Genomic DNA, 22,201 nt, shown 5'->3' on the forward strand with positions numbered 1-22,201 from the left:
CGGAAGGCGGACTCTCGCTTTGTCCTTCCTGAGGGACCTCGGAAGGGCATGGCTGCATCAGCAGCGACTATTGCCAAGTGGATCAGACAGACCATTGAGCAGGCCTATGCCTTGAAGGAACAGGTCCTGCCCTTCCCTGTTAAGGCGCACTCTACCAGGTCTTTGAGTACTTCCTGGGCCTGTTGGCATCGGGCCTCGGTGACCCAGGTGTGCAAGGCAGCGACTTGGTCGTCGGTGCACACTTTTTCCAAGTTCTACAAAGTAGACGTTCTGGCATCAGCTGATGCTTCTTTTGGCCGCAAAGTTCAGTGCGGCAGTGCCATGTTGGACCCTTGAATTTTTCTCTGGGTCCCTGGCTGTTGGCATTTGCTTTCCTGGGCTGTTGCTCCCGTTGAGCATTGTTTTTTTTCTGTTGCCCAGTTGGTTCTTACGGTGCATGTAAGATTCCTTTCTCTGATGTGGGTACTGCGTTGCCTTCTACGGTTGTGTCTCCCACCCCTCATGTTTATACTGCTTTGGGACATCCCAATAGTGATGACTCAGAGAAAGGAATTTTACAGGTAAGATTTTACAAAAATTCCGTTATTTACAAAAATGTGAGAGGTCCACTCACTTTTGTGAGATACTGTATGTCAGGGCTCAACAATTCCCGGGCGCCAGGTCGCATTGGCGACTAGAAACTGAGTCCGGGTGCCTAGGATTTCAGCCATCTGCTGTCAGGCATAGGGACGCCGCTCTGTGATGCAGACTTGCAGAGATTTGAAATCCCCGCGGCTCCTATCCATAATTCTGTGTCCCTGACAAGGCATTTTAATTGGTCAGAACCGTCACATGGAATGCGCTGACCAATCAGAACCAGGTGCCTCTTCTCCACTTTCAGCACATCCATAGGACGCACTGCTCGACTTCACAGCACAGCAAGCTTTGGCCCCGCCTTTGAGGGCGGGCCCGGGACTGTCTTCACTTGGCAATTGGCCGATGTGGAGGAGAGGTGGAACGCACGCCTGCCTCCGAGATTGTGCGTTCCACCCGATGGTAACATACAGCACGCCGACTTCCTTTATCGTGCACCCCCGCATCCACCCTCAGATGTGTCCCCCCCCCCCCCTCACTGAAAACTGCAATCTAACTGCCAGGGACTTAAGACAAGGTACTGGATTCTCCTCTGAAACAAATACTGGGTAGTCTCTCCAAATCCTCCCTATGATCTGTGACAAGACTCTATAGGGGGGAATGTCACTAGCGCACATGCATGTGTCCATAAAAATACTGGATTATGGCTAACATATCTGTTCTCTGTGTGGTATCCAGGCAGCAAGTACACTGTATACTGGTTAGCCACTCAGGTACAATGTCCATGTTTGGCAACTTTGATCTATGGACCTAGAAAACAGCCTGCCTGTGTGTCACTGCTTCCTCAGCCCCTGGGGGAGGTTGGAATGCAGACTGAGCCCATCCTGCCGTGGCTAAGTGAAGGGAACCACCTACAATTGGGGGGCACAGTTTACCTTTTTTATTGGCCAGGTGTGGGAGGCCCCCCATAGAGTGTATAGGAGGAAGGTGGGGGATTGCCACACTTCTGGAGAATTCTTCTGTACACACCATAGAGCTGAGGGGACCTCATTGTACATATACACATCTGCCTGAGACTTTCACTCTCTCCCTCCCTCTCCCCCCCCTCCCCTCTTTCATTCTCTCACCCTTACCCCCCCCCCCTCCAACCAGATCAGTTGATGGTGTATGGAGTTGTTCACAATATTGGCATTCACATTGCTCGACATGTTTCGCCATAATTGGCTTCGTCTGGAGCGTTATAGTAAAGTATTCTGTGTAATAAACATACATATTTGAGATATGGTGGTTCTTCCCGACGCCCTGCTCGTGACCCTGGATGTGGAGGCTCTCTACTCCAGCATCCCTCACGAACAGGGCGTTGGGATGATTCGCACCTTTCTATACGAGCAAGACCACCGTACGTGGCCCTTTTGTGATTTCTTATTCAGACTACTTATGTTTATTCTTAGGCATAATTGGTTTGTGGTCAATGGTTCCCACTACCTCCAGGTGCAGGGCGTGGCCATGTGCACTTGTTGTGCCCCGGCCTACGCCAATCTACCTGGGGGGGGTGGGAACGTTGTATCACATCGGATGATACTCTATCTCATTATTTCTCTCACGTAGCAGTCTGGCTACGTTTTATTGATATTTTTGTGGTATGGACGGGCTCTGAACAGTTGAATGAGTTCATCACGCAGCTCAACATCAACACCTTCAACCTTAAACTAACATGTACAATCGATCAGTCGAGAGTCGATTTCCTAGACCTCACCGTAAATAAACATGACAACGGACACCTTACTACCAACTTATATCGGAAAGAGACAGCGGGCAATGTGATCCTGCACGTCTCTAGTGCCCATCCGTTTTTGCCTTTCCTGTGAACGATCACGGGTGCTGGCGAACATTGGGTTCGTAGGACCTGCTGGTTGTCTCCCGCTGTGTCCAATTGCAGCAGGAGCAGGTTGCCGGCGGCGCGCCTGCCTCAAATCCACTGCACAAACCACGTACAGGTACGTCATTCTGCGCAGGGGGGCTTTCCTGCTGCAGTATATCTGCGTGGGGCGGTCCAGAAGGTGTTAATGAGGGAGGTGTGAACCAGAGGCCATGCGTGTCCTGTTTGATGCAGTAAAACATGGCATCATGGGGAAATGGAGTTTTCTAGATAGAACAGGGGCTTACAAGTACCGTATTTATCGGCATAGAACACGCACCTCAATTTTTAGGAGGGAAATTTTAGGAAATGGCTTAAGTTGGAAATGAAACAGTTTTGAACTGTAATTTTTTTGTGAAGAATAAACAAGTGGGGCACAATCATGAAGTGGAATGAAATTTATTGGATAGTTCAAACTTTTTTAACAAATAAAAAAAACTGAAAAATTGGGCGTGCAAAATTATTCAGCCCCCTTCAGTTAATACTTTGTAGCGCCACCTTTTGCTGCGATTACAGCTGTAAGTCACTTGGGGTATGTCTCTATCAGTTTTGCACATCGAGAGACTGAAATTTTTGCCAATTCCTCCTTGCAAAACGGCTTGAGCTCAGTGAGGTTGGATGGAGAGCATTTGTGAACAGCAGTTTTTGGTTCTTTCCACAGATTCTCGATTGGATTCAGGTCTGGACTTTGACTTGGCCGTTCTAACACCTGGATATGTTTATTTGTGAACCATTCCATTGTAGATTTTGCTTTGTTTTGGATCATTGTCTTGTTGGCAGACAAATCTCCGTCCCCGTCTCAGGTCTTTTGCAAACTCCATCAGGTTTTCTTCCAGAATGGTCCTGTATTTGGCTCCATCCATATTCCCATCAGTTTTAACCATCTTCCCTGTCCCTGCTGAAGAAAAGAAGGCCCAAACCATGATGATGCCACCACAATGTTTGACAGTGGGGATGGTGTGTTCAGGGTGATGAGCTGTGTTGCTTTTACGCCAAACAGAACGTTTGCATTGTTGCCAAAAAGTTTGATTTTGGTTTCATCTGACCCGAGCACCTTCTTCCACATGTTTGTTGTGTCTCCCAGGTGGCTTGTGGCAAACTTTAAACTACACTTTTTACAGATATCTTGAACTACTTCCGGCCCGTGCTATAGCCGAAAGACGTCTACAGCTCGGGCTCTAATTTCCGGGAGGCCGTCTTTAAACGGCCTCCTAGTAACAGGCTCCCCGCGCGCTCCTGCGAGTGCGCATCGGGGAAAATCTGTGTCGGCCGTGTCCCTTGGACACAGCCAATCACAGATCGTGGTGAATGGCCAATCACAGCGGCCATTCACCACATGATCGGACCGTGCAATGAGATGATCTCGTATGTAAACATAGGAGATCATCTCTCATCGCCAGCTCTCCTTCCTCACACAGACTGCAGTGTGAGGAAGAGGAGAGCCGATCGGCTGAAGGGGACACAGAGGAATGTAATCAGGGCACCGATCACCAGTGCCCTGATTACACAAGAGGGGAAGAAAATGCCATAAGTGCCCACATTCAGTGCCTGCTCATCTAGGCACTGATGGGCACTGACTAGCAGCACTATGGGCACTGAGTGTGGGCACTGATGGTGCTGCACCTCTGTGCCCATGAGTGCCGCCTCATCAGCGCACATCAGTGAAGGAGAAAAATGTATTTATTTTCAAAATTTACTCACAGAAAATATTTTTTTTTCAGATTTTTCTGTCTTTTTCTTTTATTTCTTACAAAAAAAAAAAAAAACCCAAAGGTGATTAAATACCACCAAAAGAAAGCTTTATTAGTGTGAAAAAAATGATACAAATTTCATATGGGTATATAGTGTAGCATGACCGCGCAATTGTCATTCAAAGCGTGAGAGCGCTAAAAGCTAAAAATTGGCCTGGGCAGGAAGGGGGTAAAAGTGCCCGGTAGGCAAGTGGTTAAGAAATGGCTTTCTTCTTGCCACTCTTCCATAAAGGCCAGATTTGTGCAGTATACGACTGATTGTTGTCCTATGGACAGAGACTCCCACCTTAGCTGTAGATCTCTGCAGTTCATCCAGAGTGATCATGGGCCTCTTGGCTGCATCTCTGATCAGTCTTCTTGTATGAGCTGAAAGTTTAGAGGGACGGCCAGGTCTTCGTAGATTTGCAGTGGTCTGATACTCCTCCTATTTCAATATTATCGCTTGCACAGTGCTCCTTGGGATGTTTAAAGCTTGGGAAATCTTTTTGTATCCAAATCCGGCTTTAAACTTCTCCAACAGTATCTCGAACCTGCCTGGTGTGTTCCTAGTTCTTCATGATGCTCTCTGCGCTTTAAACTGACCTCTGTATAAATTCACCTGCACTGTGGTAGTCTCAGAGACTTGATTACACACAAGTGGATTCTATTTATCATTAGTCATTTAGGTCCACATTGGATCATTCAGAGATCCTCACTGAACTTCTGGAGAGAGTTTGCTGCACTGAAAGTAAAGGGGCTGAATTTTGCACGCCAAATTTTTCAGTTTTTTTATTTAACAAAGTTTGAAATGGCCAATAAATTTTGTTCCACTTCATGATTGTGTCCCACTTGTTGATTCTTCACAAAAAAAATTATATATATATATATATATATATATATATATATATATATATATATATATATATATATATATATATATATATATATATATATATATATATATATATATATATATATATATATATATATATATATATATATATATATAAATTTTTTTTTTTTTTTAATCAAATGCAACCTCGCCAGCGCAGTGTCCAGTATTGTCAACATGTAATTGGGTATTATAAAGCAATTTCATACATTTGACCTTTCTGTTGCTTACAGTGTCCTGTATTGCCTCGCCAGCACCATTGCACAGAGCTGGAGTGGGCCAGGCCAAGGAGAAGTGAGGACGAGCGACCACTGCCATCCGATGTCCCGGCGCCTATGATGGAAGTCATGTACAAGCATTGGGCCACTGTGCTGTCTATCATAGGAGGCGGGACTTCTATGACAGCGACCGCTCATCCTTCCTTCTGTTCGGCCAGCCTCCCTTTTTTTTTATCTTTATTTTGTTCCTGTGAGAATCTACTATCAACTGCCGGACTGGGTGATGGACTGTATAATCTAAATCCAGGGGGCTTTTTGTGCTGTGATTGGCGGCAATGTTTGTGTAGCCTCAGTGGCCATTTTTATGGGGGTATCTCATTAAATATTTAACGGCAGCCATGTTTTTAAAGCTATTTGGGCGGGGATTCGGTGGTGGGAGCCCCTCCTCATCCCCTAGTGCTGACTCTCTTGCATCTTTCTCTTCATGATCACCACATGGTGTGCAGTTTGGTGCTGTAAGTGCCTGATTAGTAGTGGTGAGTCTTTTTGCGTTACTCCCTCCCCCCTCATACCAATGGTAGTGCTCTGTTCTAGGCCCTGTGGTACTGCTAGCGCAGTGGGGGTGTCCCTAGCAATTTTATACTTTTTTTTTTTTTTTTTTTTGTCCCTTCATTAATGGAGTCCCTGGAGCACATTTCCCCACCTGATCCCCTCTGAGGCTGCCGGGGCCCCCCATCAATCCCTGACTGCACTGACGGCGGTCCTGGAGTCATTAGCGTGCAAAGTGGATTTGGTCCTGGGAAAACGGCCTGGCAAAAAAGCATCCCCCCCCCCTTCACCTGCTTCATGTGTCTCATTAGATCCTGGATCTGATTTGGGATGCGAGTCATCCTTCTGGGTCTGCGTCCAAGCACCCTGCATGCTCAGGGAGGATAATTCCTATGCTCCTCTAGCCACGCATGAAAAGGCGCTGGTGGATGCGCTGATTGTGTCAGTGTGTGAAACTTTAAAGATGGAGGCTGTGGCATGTTGCGTCGGAGGCACCAGTTCTTTTTGGTACCCACAGGCCCTCCAAGGCGGGGAGGGTTTTCCCACTTTTAGTTTGGTAATATTGTCACTAAACAGTGGGGTTGCCCAACACACCTTTGCGGTTCCAAGCTTTTTGCGATCCGGTATCCTTATGAGGATTCCTCGCTTAAAAAGTGGACGGTCCCACCTGTAGTGGACTCGCCGGTTTTCAGGTTAAAGCCACCTTCATGTCGGTTGAGGAGTCCCCAGCCTTTAATGATCTTGGCTGATAGGTCGGAGGCTATGACCCGCCATATGTTTACTGTGGCTGGTTCAGCATTTAGGCTGGTATTTACTATCGCCCTGGTGTTGCAAACTGTCAGAGTGGGCTAAACTTTTACGTCAGGATCTGGGTGGGGCAGCTTACTACTGCCTTTTTTGGAGCTGGCGGATCAATTGGGTCTAGGGGCTACAGTTTGTCTGTGATGCCTCTTTGGATGCGGCTCCCTTGATATCCAGATGGTCTGTCTCAGCAATAGTCTTTTTGGCGAACTATGTGGCTGAAATGCTGGTCTGTGGATCGGACTTCTAAGAAGGCCTTAGTTGATCTCCTGTTTTTGTGGGGGATTGCCTTTTTGGAGCTTCCTTGGATGACGACATTAAGGGCCTCGGGGGGGGGGGGGGGAGAAAGAGTACTCTTCCGCAGGCTTCCAAGGGCAAGAAGCCCCGTCGTAGACTGGTACCTTCTGGGCTCAGAGGCCTTTTCGTCCCTCAGGGTCTCAAGACAAGGGTTTGAAGCCCTTTAGAGCCTCCACCGGAGGTTCCAGGAGGACCTAGTCTGGCAAGTTGTGAGCGGGCTCTTTCAGACCTGCATAAAGGGGTGCCCTCACCCCGTATTTGCGGTGGGGGACGTCTTCGCTGGTTTCTGGATCCGTGGACCACTCTGGTAAAAGACAAGTGGGTCTACAAAGTAATTCGGTCCAGCTACAAGCTCGAGTTTCGGTCTTATCCTCCGAAAAGCTTTTTGCTTTCCAACCTGCACTTGTCCCCTAATCGCTTACGGGGGTCTCTTTGGGAGGGTGCAAGACTTGATACTTCAAGAGGTGGTGTTGTCCCGGTTCTGACTTTGGAATGTTTTCAGGGGTTTTACTCAAACCGGTTTACAGTTCCCAGGAAGGAAGGCAAGGTACATCCAATTCTGGACCTCAAGGCGCTAACTGTTTCCCTACATCAGGGGGATTTTCTCACTTCTATAAACATCAAGGACTCATTGTGTGAAAGTGTTTGGCTCTGGTACGAACATTGTTGCGTCAGCAGGGGATTGTGGTGCTTGCAAGCATGGGTGCCTTGAAGAGGCCCCCTCCTGCTGTTTAGCTGGTAGAAATGCTCAGTGTGGTTTTTTTTTTTTTTTTTTTTTTTTTGACATTTAGGGATTTAAAAAAAAAAAAAAAAGCTTTCATTTATGGCTTACAATAGACTCCCATTGGATAAAGACACTCAAATTGGTGTCAACACACAAAACAAATTGCAGCTCCTTCCCACCTGTCTCCACTGAAACCAGCTGTCACCAGTCTCTATCCAGCGTGTCACATCCTCAGGGATCCTCAGATGTTTCCTTTTACCTGAATTAAATTGCTCTTCCCACCTGCAGATCCTACTCATTGAGTAAACTTATCCCACTCATTCCCAAATTCTGTTCCTCCCCTCCTTGTAGAATTCTAGCATATAACTATACACAATGAAAATTATGAAAAGTGTATTCCACTATCATATGTTTATTTTTTTCTTTTTAGTTAGTTGGGTCAGAAGGGAGTCACCGAGAGTGCCTTGCCCAATCAATGCTGAAAGAGCCAAAAAGCTTTGATGTGAAGATGTAAGTAATTGCATTTTTATTATGGCCAAAACTGTACATTGTTTAATTTTGCATCCTTTTTCTTTTCTCCATTGTTCCTCCTAACAGGGGCGCAGACAGCAATAAAAACCTGTCAGGTGTTCTAATCCTTCTTAGCTATGCTAAACTAAAAAAAAAAAAAAAAAAAAAATTGCTCTTTAATTTTTTTTTTTTTTTCCTAATTGATCCAAATTTGTCTGGGAAATTGTGCCTGTTTTGATGGATGAAAGTAAAGTTTATTGGTTGAACTTGTCGTCTTTTTAACCAGACGTTGCATAGTCTGGCTGAAAAGACACCAGTCCAAACTAGTTCAAACCAATAAAAAGAGGGGAAAAACATAACCTTTTTACAATCCTGTATACACAATCCCATACCCACAGTAGATACTGAAAAAGGCAAACTCCAGCAAAGCATGATCCAATTTGCTCCAGCGCAGGAAAAAATTCCTTCCTGATCCCAGAGAATCAATCGGATGTTCCCTGGATCAACTTCCCCTATAATTGTTGGTTGAACCAGATGGGACTTGTGTTTTTTTTCATCTTGACTAACTATGTAACTATGTAAATGTTAGTATCCAGTTATATGGGTACATTCAAGAGACTCCAGGCTTTTTTGAAAAGCAGTCTACTGAGCAGGCCAGAACCTGCTCTTGAGGGAGTCAATTCCACATTTTCAAATCTTACTGTGAGGAAGCCTTTCCGTATTTGAAGATTAAATCTCTTCCTTCAGACAAGAGTGCCCCCTTGTCCTGTGTGATGACCTTTAAAGTGAATAACCAAGTTCGCTATATGGACCACTTATGTATTTATACATGTTGATCATATCCCTCCCCCTTAATCTCCCCTTTAGAGAATAAATTTTCTCATAGCAGAGCTCCACCATGCCTCTAATCAGTTTGGTTCCCCTTCTTTGCACTTTTTTCCAAGTTCCCCAAGTATTCTTTTTGTGAACTAGTGCTCAAAACTGAACTAAACATTCCAGATAATGCATTAATTTGTACAGGGGCAAAATTAATTTCTCCTTCTCTCTGGAGTCTACCTTCAATACAAAATGACTTTGCTTGCTTTGGAAACTGCTGCTTGACATTGTATACCATAGATTATGCTTATGATCCATCAGAACACCCAGATCCTTCTCCATCATTGAATACCCCCCCAATATGTATGATGCATGCGTAACTTTAGTTTTAGTAAGCGGGGTTCCACTCCTTATGTTAACCACTTGCCGACTGCCGCACAACTATTTACGTTGGCAGTCAGCCCCTCACAGGCAGAGCGACGTAGGGCTACGTCGCTAGCCTGGAAGGGTTTTGAGAGCGCGCGCCGCCGGATGCACGCTCCCGATCGGTCACGGACCCCCCGATGTCCGCCGGGCACTCGCGATCGTCCGTGACAGCGGGAGAAAGGCAGGCGGCTAGTGTAAACAAAGCTGCCTGTCAGTCTCCCCCTTGTAAGAATGGTGATCAAACGGTTCTACTATGTAGGACCGTTGATCACTGTTCTTACACATCAAGCCACAGCCAATCAGTTAGAATCACGCCCCTAGGACACACTTAATCCCTCCCCTCCAATACAGTTAACTCCTTCACTGCCAGTGTCATTTTTACAGTAACAGTGCATATGTATAGCACTGATTACTGTAGTAATGTCACTGGTAACCCCAAATGTCAGTCAAGGGTCCAATCTGTCCGCCCCAATGTCGCAGTCCCGCAAAAAAAATCGCATATCGCTGCCATTACGCGTTAAAAAAAAAAAACAAAAATGACAATCTTTCCCATTTGCACTTTTAGTAAACGCAATAATTTTTGCGCCAACCAATCAAAATACGCTTTCTGCGATTTTATTTTTTTTACCAAACATATGGTAAAAAAAAAAATTGGCCTAAAATGTTAAATTTTGATTTTTACATTTTTTTTTTTTGGGGGGGGGGGGGGATTTCATATAAGAAAATGTGAAAAATATTGTTGTTTTTGCAAAATTGACGCTTTTTTTTTTTTTTTGTTTATTGCGCATGATCAAAAAATCGCACAGGTGATCAAATACCACCAAAAGAAAGCTCTGTTTGTGGGAAAAAAGGACGCCAAATTCGTTAAGTTACAGCGTCGCACGACCGCGCAATTGTCCATTAAAGTCACGCAGTGCCGAATCACAAAATAGGCCCTGGTCAGGAAGGGGGTATAGTCTTCCGGGGCTTAAGTGGTTAAAATCAGCAGCTACAAAAAAAATGTAGCTGACTTTTAATACACACTCGCCTGTTCCACGGTCCAGCGATGCAGCCGGCGGAAGCCTCCGTTCTCTCCCTCGTCTCCCCCTCATTCCCCCCCCCCCCCCTAAAAAAATATACTTTTTAAATGGGGCAGTTCAGGGGGTTAGGAGGCCCTAAAACGGAAGTTCCCTTTGTGGGTGCAACGCCGCTTTAACATTAAACCTTATTTGCCACATAGAGTAGATATGGAGACTCTCACGCTATCCGTATATTTAAAGCTGAAAAAAACAGATGAATAGGCTCTAATCTAGGATTGCTGCTAACACTAGGCGACTAAAGTATAAATGGTATAACAATAGGTGTCGCGCTACCCTTGAATGGCTGCTTAAAATATGTGACCTTTTTAAAAAATTTAATATAGCAGTGACAAGTTGGTATAAAAAAAGAATATGGAACTCTCTTCCACATTTGGTGGTAGCTGCAGGGAGCATGGCTACTTTTAAAGACTCTTGGAACTGCATCTCAGATCACAACATTCAGGGTTATGGGAAATGATCAGGCCACTGATGCGCGCACACACACCTCTGTACAGGTTGAACTGGATGGACTGATGTCTTTATTCAACCTCAACTACTTTGTACCTATGTAACTTTATGGTTATATTATACCAACTTGTCACTGCTATATTTTTTTAAAGGTCCCAGATTTTAAGCAGCCATTCAAGGGTAGCGCTACACCGATTGGTATACCATTTATTTGCCACATAGTTGCCCAATTAACAGTGGATTGAGGTCGGCTTGTAAGTTTGTGACATCTTGTAAAGACGTTACTCCACTACATAACTTGGTGTCATCTGCACTGACTGAAATGGTAAAGTCTACACACCCCTGTTAAAATGTCTGGTTTCTGTGATGTAAAAAGACAGATAAATCATTTCATATCCTTTTCGCCTTTAATGTGGCCTATAAACTGTACAACTCAGTTGAACAAGTAAAAATAAACTCAAATGATATGGTTGCATAAGTGTGCACACCCTTAAATCAATACTTTCTTAAAGCACCTTTTTGATTTTATTACATCAGTCTTTTTGGGTACGAGTCTCTCAGCATGGCCCATCTTGACTTGGCAATATTTGCCCATTCTTTGCAAAAACACTGCAAAAACACTTCAAAATCTGTCAGATAACAAGGTCATCTCCTGTGTGCAGCCGCCTTCAGATCGCTCCACAGATTGTCTGTCTGATTCAGGTCTGAGCTCTGGCTGGCCATTCTGGTGAAGCCATTTCTTTGTTTTGGATGTATGCTTTGGGTCGTCATGCTTAAATGAAGTTCCTCTTCATGTTCAGCTTTCAAGCAGAAGCCTGAAGGTTTTGTGCCCATATTGACTGGTATTTGGAACTTTCATAGTTCCCTCTACCTTGACTAAGGCCCCTTTTCCAGCTGAAGAAAAACTGTCTCCTAGCATGCTGCCACCACCATGCATCACTGTGGGTATGGTGTTTATGGGATGTGCAGTTTTTGCACCAAACCTATCTTTTGGAATTATGACCAAAAAGTCCAACCTTGGTTACCTTGAGTTTCATCAGACTAACACATTTTCCAACATGCTTTTATGTGACTTCAGATGTGTTTTGCAAAACTTATCCGGGCTTGGATGATCTTGGTAAGGAAAAGGCTTTTGTCTTGCCACTCTACCCCATAGCCCCAACATGAAGAATACAGGAGACTGTTTTCACATGTACCACACAGCCAGTACTTGCCAGATACTCTTGCAGCTCCTTTTAATGTTGCTGAAGGCCTCTTGGCAGTCTCCTTGACCAGTTTTTTTTTTTTCTTCTCGTCATTTATCAATTTTGGGGTGACTTCCAATTCTTGGTAATGTCACTGTTGTGCCATATTATTTTCGTTCATTGACACACCGCTCTTGATCTTCATGACCTTCAACATCATGAGGTTATACTACCCCCTACAGGAGGGAGACACTAGGCAGAAAAAAAAATCTGGCTTTGCCTATGGGCAGTCCCAGGGGGTATACTCCCTCTGCTATAGGTACTCGGGAGGGGGGGTTTTCCTGCCTAGTCCAGGAGTAGGGTCCTAGTTCCTTGCTGGGATTTCTGGTCCTGGCAATTTTTTTTTTTTCTTTTTAGATGTGTTTTTCCTGTGAGATCATCAATCAACTGCTGGACTGGGCAACAGTCTGGATTATCTAAATCCAGTGGTCACCCCAGTCTGACCAGCAAGCGCACACAGACCTCAGCTCCGCGCTGGGTTGGCTGCGACATAGCCCCACCTCATGGGGACTGGCCTGCGGGGATCCCTAGGCCTCAAGGATAGGCCCAGGCAGGAGATACCATTAGGTACAACACCCTCCGCCCTCCACAAAGCCTATTGTTCGGTCACCAGCAGCTTTCCCTCTGGCTCCCCGTAGTCCGCATAGCGCCCTACCCCAGGAGGTGGACCAGACCACCCACACAGCCCCAACTTAAGTGGAAGGGGAGGTGTAGGATGGAGGGCCAGATGAAGGGGGGCCCTGACAGGAAACCGGGGGGCCCAACCGTCACAATGTGGGGCCCACATCCACCCCAAAACTCTCCAGGGGTTGAAGGGGGGGGGGGAGAGAAGTACAGCTGCTCCCAGGAGGAACACTGACTCTGGCGAAAACCCAGTCATATGCAACCTGGTTAACTCGCAGGCCAGTCCCTGTGAGGTGGGGCTATGTTGCAGCCAACCCAGCGTGGAGCTTCTGCTTGCAGAGTGTCGGAGTTGGCGGCGTTGTCTTGCCGCTCTCCTTACCTGGTGGTTCATAGGGATAAGGTGGTTTTGCGACCTAACCCGTCTTTTCTTTCAAAGGTGGTTTCGGATTTTCACCTCAATGAGGACATTGTTTTAACTTCGCTCTGTGCGAATCCTAAGGAGATTGCCTTGCATTCTTTGGATGTTGTCAGGGCGATCAGGGTTTACCTGTCATCGACTGAATCCTTTCGAAAGTCGGATTCTCTTTGTCCTTCCTGAGGGACCTCGGAAGGGTATGACTGCGTCTGCAGCGACCATTGCAAAATGGATCAGACAGACAATTGTTCAGGCCTATTCGTTGAAGGAACGGGTACCCCCCTTCCCTGTCAAGGCGCACTCTACCAGATCGGTGAGTGTGTCCTGGGCTTTCCGGCATGAGGCCTCGGTGGCCCAGGTGTGCAAGGCTGCGAGTTGGTCGTCAGTGCACACCTTTTCCAAATTCTACAACATTGATGTTCTGGCATCAGCTGATGCCTCCTTTGGCCGCAAAGTTCTCTGTGCGGCAGTACCGTAGGGGATCCAGGTTTTGTGTGGGTCCCTGGCTGTTGGGGTTATTTACCCCCTTGGTTATTTGCTTTCCTGGGTTGTTGCTCCTGTTGAGCTTTTTTGCCCAGAAGGTTCCCTTGCTGTTCAAGTAAGGTTCCTTTCTCTGATGTGGGTACTGCGTTGCCTTTTCTGACGGTTGCGTTTCCCACCCCTCATGTCTACACTGCTTTGGGACATCCCCATTGGTGAAGACTGTATGAGTGGGCGGCAACTGTCGGAGGACGTAAGGGAAAACTGAATTTCTCTTACGTCCTCCGACAGTCGCCGCCTCTTCATATTCGTCACATATGGGGTATTAGACTTTGCTCCGAAGGAGTAGCTAGGCAACAGAATATGTTAACATTAAAGCTTTTAACATATCCCACCCTCAAGGGGTGGTCCCCTCAGTCAATACCCTCCTACTTCCTGCAACCATATCTCAGTTTTAATGTCTAGCTTGTCAGGAGTGGCTGGCTTTTTCTGTGCTGGGGCTTTCTGCCCCAGACTCTTTCTTCTTTTTGAAATTTTGTTTTGAGTTTTCTCTCTACCTTTACTTAGCTGTTATTTTTGTCAGCGTTAGTTCTTCTGATGAAGAGGATCGTGCGGGCTGGGTCTCGGGCTGATCCCCCTGGTCGCAGGTCGTGGGTCAGTGGCTTCCCAGCCTGCCATCGAGCGTTCAGCCAGGTAACGCTCCTGGCACAGTGAACGACCCATCCCTGTTCGGTGCAGGGATGATTGGTGAGGTGGCTACCTCACTGGACACTGTGCGGTTTCTTAACCCCCATTTTGTGCGTCTTGAATTGCGACTCTCCCTGCCTCATGTGCAGTGGCTTGTTCGCCTGTGCGGGTCCCCCACGCCATTGAGAGGTAAGTGTATCTATGTGGGGACCTGTCTGTCTGGGGGGGTGTCAGTCTGGGACTGTGTAACCTGCCTCTATTCACACTGCTTGTCTCCCTATCTCTCGGCTGCATGCTGTGGGCTGCAAGGGGGGGGGGAGCTGTGTGACACTGTGTGTCAGCCTGGTCAGTGTGTGAAGCTGTGTGCTGTGGGGCATGTTTTTTTGGCATGTTTGGGCATATACAGCGATCGCTGCGGCGATCTGACATGTATTCCTATACAGGGATGTCACGTGTGCATTACTGCACTGTGGAGCGGCGGTTTCGGCGCCAAACGGCGCCATTTTGCCTTCACTCGCTCCGGCCGCATGTTTTACATGCATGGCGGCCATTTTCTTGTAGCCTCCATAGGTTTTCATAGAGCGCCCTGGCAGCATCACTTCCTCTTTCCAGGAACACCGATCGAGGCAGCGGCGAGGGTCTCCTCAGGTTTTATCCTTCTGTTCTTGCTATCCATTGCCTGTGTTCAGTTTGCATATTCCCTGTGGGGGTCTCATTGTGCTTGAGTGTGGTGCGGTGGGCTGCGCTTGCCGCGCTTGCTTAAAGGGGCAGTTAACCCTTTATTGTCCGGCATTACAGGGGCAATGGATTCTCAGGAGGGCAAATTTCCTACCGCCTTGGTGGAAAGCCAGGGGACCGCTGTTTCCCCCCCAGGGGGGGATTTAGCCACTATTGTGGCTGGCCTTGCTGCTCAGGTGCAGATGCTGGTGGCTGCTCAATCTACTAAAAGACCCAGAATTGCTCTTTCCTCTGATTCTGAGGGTGAAGGTGATGGGGTTATGGCGGGGGCCTCCTTATCGGGGTCCTGCTCCTCCCTAGATCTAGTGGGGTCCGAGGTGGAGGCTGAAGTTGAGGGGGTTGATAATTCTCCCCCTGGCTCGCCTGAAGAGCTTGCAATCATGGATGAATTGATTGCTTCCATAAAGCAAACGCTGCGTTTGCAGGATGAAGTGTGTCCCCCCGCTGCCTTGGCGGCCTATGGGACGCAGAGAAAACGCAGGACGCCGCAGGTTTTTCCCTGCAATGATGATTTTCAGCGCGCTGTTAAGGAACAATGGCGCAATCTGCGCAAACCTTTTGCTGTACCAAGTAGGTTCAAGCTGCGTTATCCTTTCTCGCCTTCCACTGATGAAAGGTGGTGTGTGCCTCCCCCAGTGGATCACGCAATTGCGGTTTTAAACAAGGCCACTGCGATTCCTGCAGAGGATTCCCCTGTGTTCCGTGATGCCACGGATAGGAGATTGGAGTCTCTTGCCCGTCATACTTATTCTGTTACGGGTTCTATGCTTAAAGCTCTGTTTGCTTCTCTCATGGCGGCCCAGGCGATCGCAAGTTGGACGCAGATGCTTAGGCGCATCCTAGTGGCCGACTCGGCCTCGCCGGCGACCCTGGATATGGTGGATCAAATCCACCAGGGTGTCATGTATCTGTGTGGTGCGGACCTGGACCTGGTTCCATTGGCTGCACGTGTGCACAGCGTGGCGGTGTTGTCTCGCCGCCTGGTTTGGTTAAAATGTTGGTCGGTGGACCAATCTTCACGTAAGACCTTAGCCAATCTGCCTTATGATGGGTCTCGCCTTTTTGGGGAGTCCTTGGATGTGTTGATTAAGGGGATCACCGGGGGTAAGAGCACTCTCTTGCCCCATTTCCCCAAGGCTAAGGGGGCTTCTGGGAAGAAGCATGCTAATTTTCGGCCCCCTCAGGGGTCCTTTCGTGCCTTTCGGCCGCACTACAAGGGCAAGCCGTTCAAAGGTCAAGGCTCTCAGAAGAAGCCCTGGTCTGGGAAACAGAAGTCCGGCCAATCCGGATCTACAGCCCATAACAGTTCGGCCTGAAGGGGCGCCCTCACCCAGTTTTGGGGTGGGGGGACGCTTGCTCGGTTTTCTTCAGCCCTGGTTGGCCCGTGTGCGGGACAGATGGGTTCAGGAGATCGTTCGATCTGGTTACAAGATCGAGTTTCTCTCTCGGCCGGAGAGCAGATTTTTTCCCTCAAATCTTCAACTGTCTCCAGAGCGTTTGCGGGACCTGCACCTGGCGGTGCGGGACCTGAGGGCTCAGGGAGTGGTAGTTCCGGTGCCTCATCGGGACAGATTTCGGGGGTTTTATTCCAATCTGTTCACCGTGCCCAGAAAGGAGGGCAAGGTTCGTCCAATTCTGGACTTGAAGGCTCTGAACCGCTCTGTGCGGGTTCGCAAGTTCCGCATGGAATCCCTGCGGTCGGTGGTGGCTGCCCTGGTTCCGGGGGAATTCATGGCCTCCATCGATTTGAAGGATGCGTATCTTCACATCCCCATTTTCGAGGGTCACCAGAGGTTCCTTCGATTTGCCATTGCGGAGGATCACTACCAGTTCGTGGCGTTGCCTTTTTGGTCTCGCCTCGGCTCCGCGGGTTTTCACCAAGGTGCTTGCACCGGTTCTGGCATTATTGAGGGCCCAGGGCAATTCTGTCCTGGGGTATCTGGACGACATTCTGGTTCGGTCTGCGACCAGCCAGGGTCTGGAGAAGGACCTGTCTGTCACGATGCAAACTCTGCAGGAGTTTGGTTGGACGATAAATTTTCCAAAGTCGACACTGAGTCCGTCGGTTCGTCTTCCCTACCTGGGAATGATTCTGGACTCGGTGCAGGCGAAGGTCTTCCTGCCGGAAGACAAACTCAGAATTCTTCAGGAGGAAGTCAGGTCCCTCAGGGACGTTCCGCACTCGTCTCTGCGGACGTGCATGAGATGTCTGGGATTGATGGTCTCGGCCTTCGAGGCGATTCCCTTCGCCCAGTTTCACACGCGGGGTCTCCAAGCGGAGATCCTGTCCAGGTGGGACGGGCGACCTCAATCTCTGGATCTTCAAATCTCGTTGAGTCATCGCACCAGAAGAAACCTTCTGTGGTGGCTCCAGTCCCCGTTGGTGTCCGGGGGCAAGTCGTTTCGTCCTGTCTCGTGGACGGTGATCACCACGGATGCCAGCCTGTCGGGCTGGGGTGGTGTTCTGGGCGTTCTATCCGCCCAGGGAACTTGGTCGGAGGTGGAGTCTTCCCTTCCGATCAACATTCTGGAATTGCGAGCGATAAGTCTGTCTTCATCGCTGGACGGACCGGCTGCAGGGCTGCCCGGTTCGGGTGCAGACGGACAATGCCACGGCGGTGGCCTACATCAACCACCAAGGGGGCACCAGGAGTGCCCGAGCGGCTCGAGAAGTGGCCGACATTCTGTCTTGGGCCGAGACTCATGTCCCGGCGATAACGGCGGTTCACATTCCGGGGGTGGAGAACTGGCAGGCGGACTATCTGAGTCGCCAGACCCTGGATCAGGGGGAATGGTCTCTCCATCCGGCTGTCTTCCAGATGGTGTGCGCGAAGTGGGGTCTTCCAGATGTAGACCTGTTCGCGTCTCAACAACAAGGTGAAAAGGTTCGTGGCACGGACGCGCGACCCTCGGGCAGACGCGTTAGTGGCCCCGTGGCATCAGTACAGGCTGATGTACGCGTTTCCACCGATTCAGTTGCTGTCCAGGTTCCTTCGCAGGTTACACTCGGAACGCAGCACGGTGATTCTTGTGGCACCGGACTGGCCTCGCCGGTCCTGGTACGCAGACCTCGTGAATCTGGCGGTCGACGCCCCGTGGCGTCTACCTCTTCGAGACGATCTACTGTCTCAAGGACCGATATACCATCCTGCTTTACAGTCGCTGGCTTTGACGGCCTGGCTGTTGAGACCGAGGTCCTGAAGGAGAAGGGTCTCTCTCCAGAGGTCGTTCATACTTTGATCAGCGCGAGGAAGTCTTCCTCGGGGAAGGTTTATTACCGTACTTGGAAGGCCTATTTTGTCTGGTGTGAGTCCAGGGGGTTTTCACCCCGCACGTACTGTTTCCCGTGTGCTGTCTTTTCTTCAAACGGGTGTTGATCAGCGTTTGGCGCTGGCTACGATAAAGGGTCAGGTGTCTGCACTGGCCGTTCTGTTTCAACGTCCCGTGGCTTCCAACTCCTTGGTTGGCACTTTTGTTCAGGGTGTGCGGCATCTGGTTCCTCCTAGGAGGGATCCTTTGCCCCCTTGGGACTTGAATCTCGTTCTGTCTGTGTTGCAACGTGCTCCTTTTGAACAGATCAGGGAGATCTCGTTGTCAATGTTGTCCAAAAAGGTCGCCTTTTTGGTGGCGATCACTTCGGCTCGCAGAGTGTCGGAGCTGGCAGCTTTGTCCTGCAAGTCTCCGTACCTGGTTGTTCATTTGGATAAGGTGGTCTTGCGACCTAATCCTTTTCTTCCGAAACGAGTTTCGGAATTCCATCTTAATGAGGATATTGTCTTACCTTCGCTGTGCGCGAAGCCTAAACATCCAAAGGAGGTGAGATTACATTCTCTGGATGTTGTTCGGGCGATAAGGGTTTACCTTAAATCGACTGAGTCTTTTCGAAAGACGGACTCCTTGTTTGTTCTTCCAGAGGGTCCTCGGAAGGGCATGGCGGCTTCGGCCTCTACCATCGCCAAATGGATCAGGCAGACCATTGAACAAGCCTATGCCTTGCAGGGGAAGGTTCCCCCTGTACCTGTGAAGGCGCACTCTACTAGATCTCTGAGTACGTCTTGGGCCTGTCGTCATGGGGCTTCTGTAGCCCAGGTGTGTAAGGCGGCAACTTGGTCGACCGTGCACACTTTCACAAAATTCTACAAAGTAGATGTTCAGGCATCGGCGGATGCTTCCTTTGGCCGCAAGGTTCTTAGTGCGGCAATTCCCTAGGGTCCCTTGTTGGGGACCTCTGGCTGTTGGGATGAGTTTTTTATCCCATGGTTATTTGTCTTTTCCTGGGTTGTTGCTCCTGTTGAGCACTTGTTTTTTCCTGTTGCCCAGCTGGTTTCCTTCCTTTGGTAAGGTTCCTTTCTTTGATGCGGAGACTGCGTTGCCTTTTCGGCGCGGATGCGTTTCCCACCCCTCATGTTTGCACTGCTTTGGGACGTCCCCATATGTGACGAATATGAAGAGGCGGCGACTGTCGGAGGACGTAAGAGAAAACGGAATTTTTGTAAAATCTTACCTGTAAAATTCCTTTCTCTGAGTCCTCCGACAGTCGCCGCCCCTCTTTTGGGGTTTGGTTGTATACTCTACTGCTATTCCACTAAAACTGAGATATGGTTGCAGGAAGTAGGAGGGTATTGACTGAGGGGACCACCCCTTGAGGGTGGGATATGTTAAAAGCTTTAATGTTAACATATTCTGTTGCCTAGCTACTCCTTCGGAGCAAAGTCTAATACCCCATATGTGACGAATATGAAGAGGCGGCGACTGTCGGAGGACTCAGAGAAAGGAATTTTACAGGTAAGATTTTACAAATATTCCGTTTTTTGTTAAATCCTACTGTAAAATTCCTTTGAGTCCTCCGACAGTCTCCTCCCACGCCCCTCTTTTGGGGTTCTTATACACTTAACTGCTTGCTACCAAACTGAGTTGGGATGGCTATTGCAGGGGGGTATTGGACCAGTGGGACAGCCCCCATGGGTGTGTTTATGTAAATGCTTTTGTTTTTAACAAGTCTTATGCCCAGCTACTCCTGAGGAGAGTAAGTCAATATCCATTGGTGAAGACTGTATGAGTGGGCGGCGACTGTCGGACTCAGAGAAAGGAATTTTACGGTAAGAGTTTACAATTCAGTTTTTTGGGTAGGCCAAGGTCTTCCTGAATGCACCTCAGTTGGTGCTTGGCAAGGATTGAATGGTGGAAATTGCCTGCGCACCTCAGCATGCTAATTATGACAAGACTCTGGTTTGAAAGATCATCATTTTACCACAAGTTGGAGGGTGTGTGCCATGCAACTGAGGTCTGACACTTGACCAAGACTAGATTAAAAAATCTGCCAAAATTTCGGATGGTGTCCCAATATGTGGCAGCAGACACACGCTGTCAGAGCCATGTCCTGAATTGAATGAGTATCCCACCACAGCGTTGGATGTCTGCTGACACCTATTGGGACACCATCCGAATTTTTGATAATTTTCTAATCTAGTCTTGGTCCATCCCCACATGCAATCCCTGCTCTGGGGCTCTCAGATCTTGTTGGAGGAACTGCTTTGTAGGTGGAACCCTGGGACTACCCCGTTTATTTCCCCTTCGCTGCTGCCAACTATGCGGCCTTTGATTTTAAAATTCTGGTTAGATATATTTTTGTGTATAAAAGAATATAACAAATAAAAAATTATAAAACCAGCAGGAAAAGTTCTATGTCAAAACAGTGATAAAGTGTAAAATTCCACGCTAATTAATAACAATTGTAATAGTGAAATTCCACACGAATACCAAATTTTTGTGAAATATAAAAGGAAAGCTGCTGCACATAGGAATCATAGGGTTGTTCTAATAACCAATAAATTAACAAAATAGTGCTGCGCTATAAGAATTGATATATCATTCCAATATCAATAATAGTGATAATGGTGCTCAAAATGATGCATTGTAAAAAACACGTGAATTAATCCAAAAAATATTTTGATAACAATCCATGCAAAAATGAAAATAAAAGGGGGGGGGGTTTAGTCCAAAAAGAAATCCAGTGATGGAAAAAATCCCGAAAATCAGACACAAGTCCCAGTGATAATTAATCCGTGGGGTGCTATGAAGATAAGGGGACCACCGTTGTGCACATCACCAGGGGATACAAAAGGTTGTCAGCTTACCAGAAATAGTGGGTCTCTCAGATTAATGAGTAGACCTATATCAGCCTATTAGATGGTAATATCAAGAGCGGCCACCAGGTGTCACCTCACTGACTTAGGCAGGATATCCATATGGTAAAACAAGGAAAGATGACAGGAACATAGCGTAACTCCATAAAAACTGTTTAATTTATTAAAAGCAGTATCACACTCACGTTTGGGATGAATGTCACAAGCATGAAAAATCGTAGACAACCGCTAAGAGGTGAACTAACATCTCCTTCGGTTAGAAACTAGGAAGCCGGCTGTTGGGGGCGTGGTTGTGTCATGTCTGACTCACCCGACCGGTTTCGTCATACGCTTGACGTCTTCAGGGGCGTGACTCCACGCCTATATACCCCCTTGATTGGATAGCGGGCGGAGCCACGCACGTGATAGGAGTTGTCTATGTAGTTGTCCGAGAAGGGCGGTTGTAAAGCAATGTGAATAGCTCACGTTAGGGCGGAAGTGACCATAAGGAGCGGACGTGATCTAAAATAATAGAGATGTGATTCCGGCAGCATTACACCAGCGGAGAACAGATATATTTTCCATTGGCTTCCACAATGTGACTATGACGTCTGCTACCCCTGAAGAATGAATATTCCGAAATGCGTTGGGTTTTGTTTTCGCCTTTTACCGCATTTATTCATTTGTGAGCCACTGTATTTATACATGGGTTATTTTATATAGGCTTATTTTGCCGTGTCAACAATTGGATTGTAACAAACATTTTGTTACTTTGTCATTATAGTTAAAAGTTTTTGACCTTTTTTAAACGATCTATTCAATAAAAATGTGTTTTTTTGTTTTTTTTTTTTTTTTTTTTAATACCCCTTCACATTTTTTGACTTCCACTTGTAGGTCGCTATAGTCCC

The 22,201-nt window shown here is 47.7% G+C and overlaps 1 protein-coding gene across 1 annotated transcript in view; it reads left to right on the forward strand.

The window, feature by feature from the left end:
• CENPM (centromere protein M) overlaps positions 1-22,201 on the forward strand; it is a 63,195-nt gene that overhangs the window by 14,654 nt on the left and 26,340 nt on the right. The window contains exon 2 of the mRNA XM_082265114.1: positions 8,133-8,212. Within this exon, the coding sequence (XP_082121240.1) occupies positions 8,133-8,212 (80 nt within the window). The remainder of the gene's footprint in view (positions 1-8,132; positions 8,213-22,201) is intronic.

This window comes from Pelophylax lessonae, assembly GCF_965119305.1.
Source record: "Pelophylax lessonae genome assembly, chromosome: 8".
Taxonomy (NCBI): Eukaryota; Metazoa; Chordata; class Amphibia; order Anura; family Ranidae; genus Pelophylax; species Pelophylax lessonae.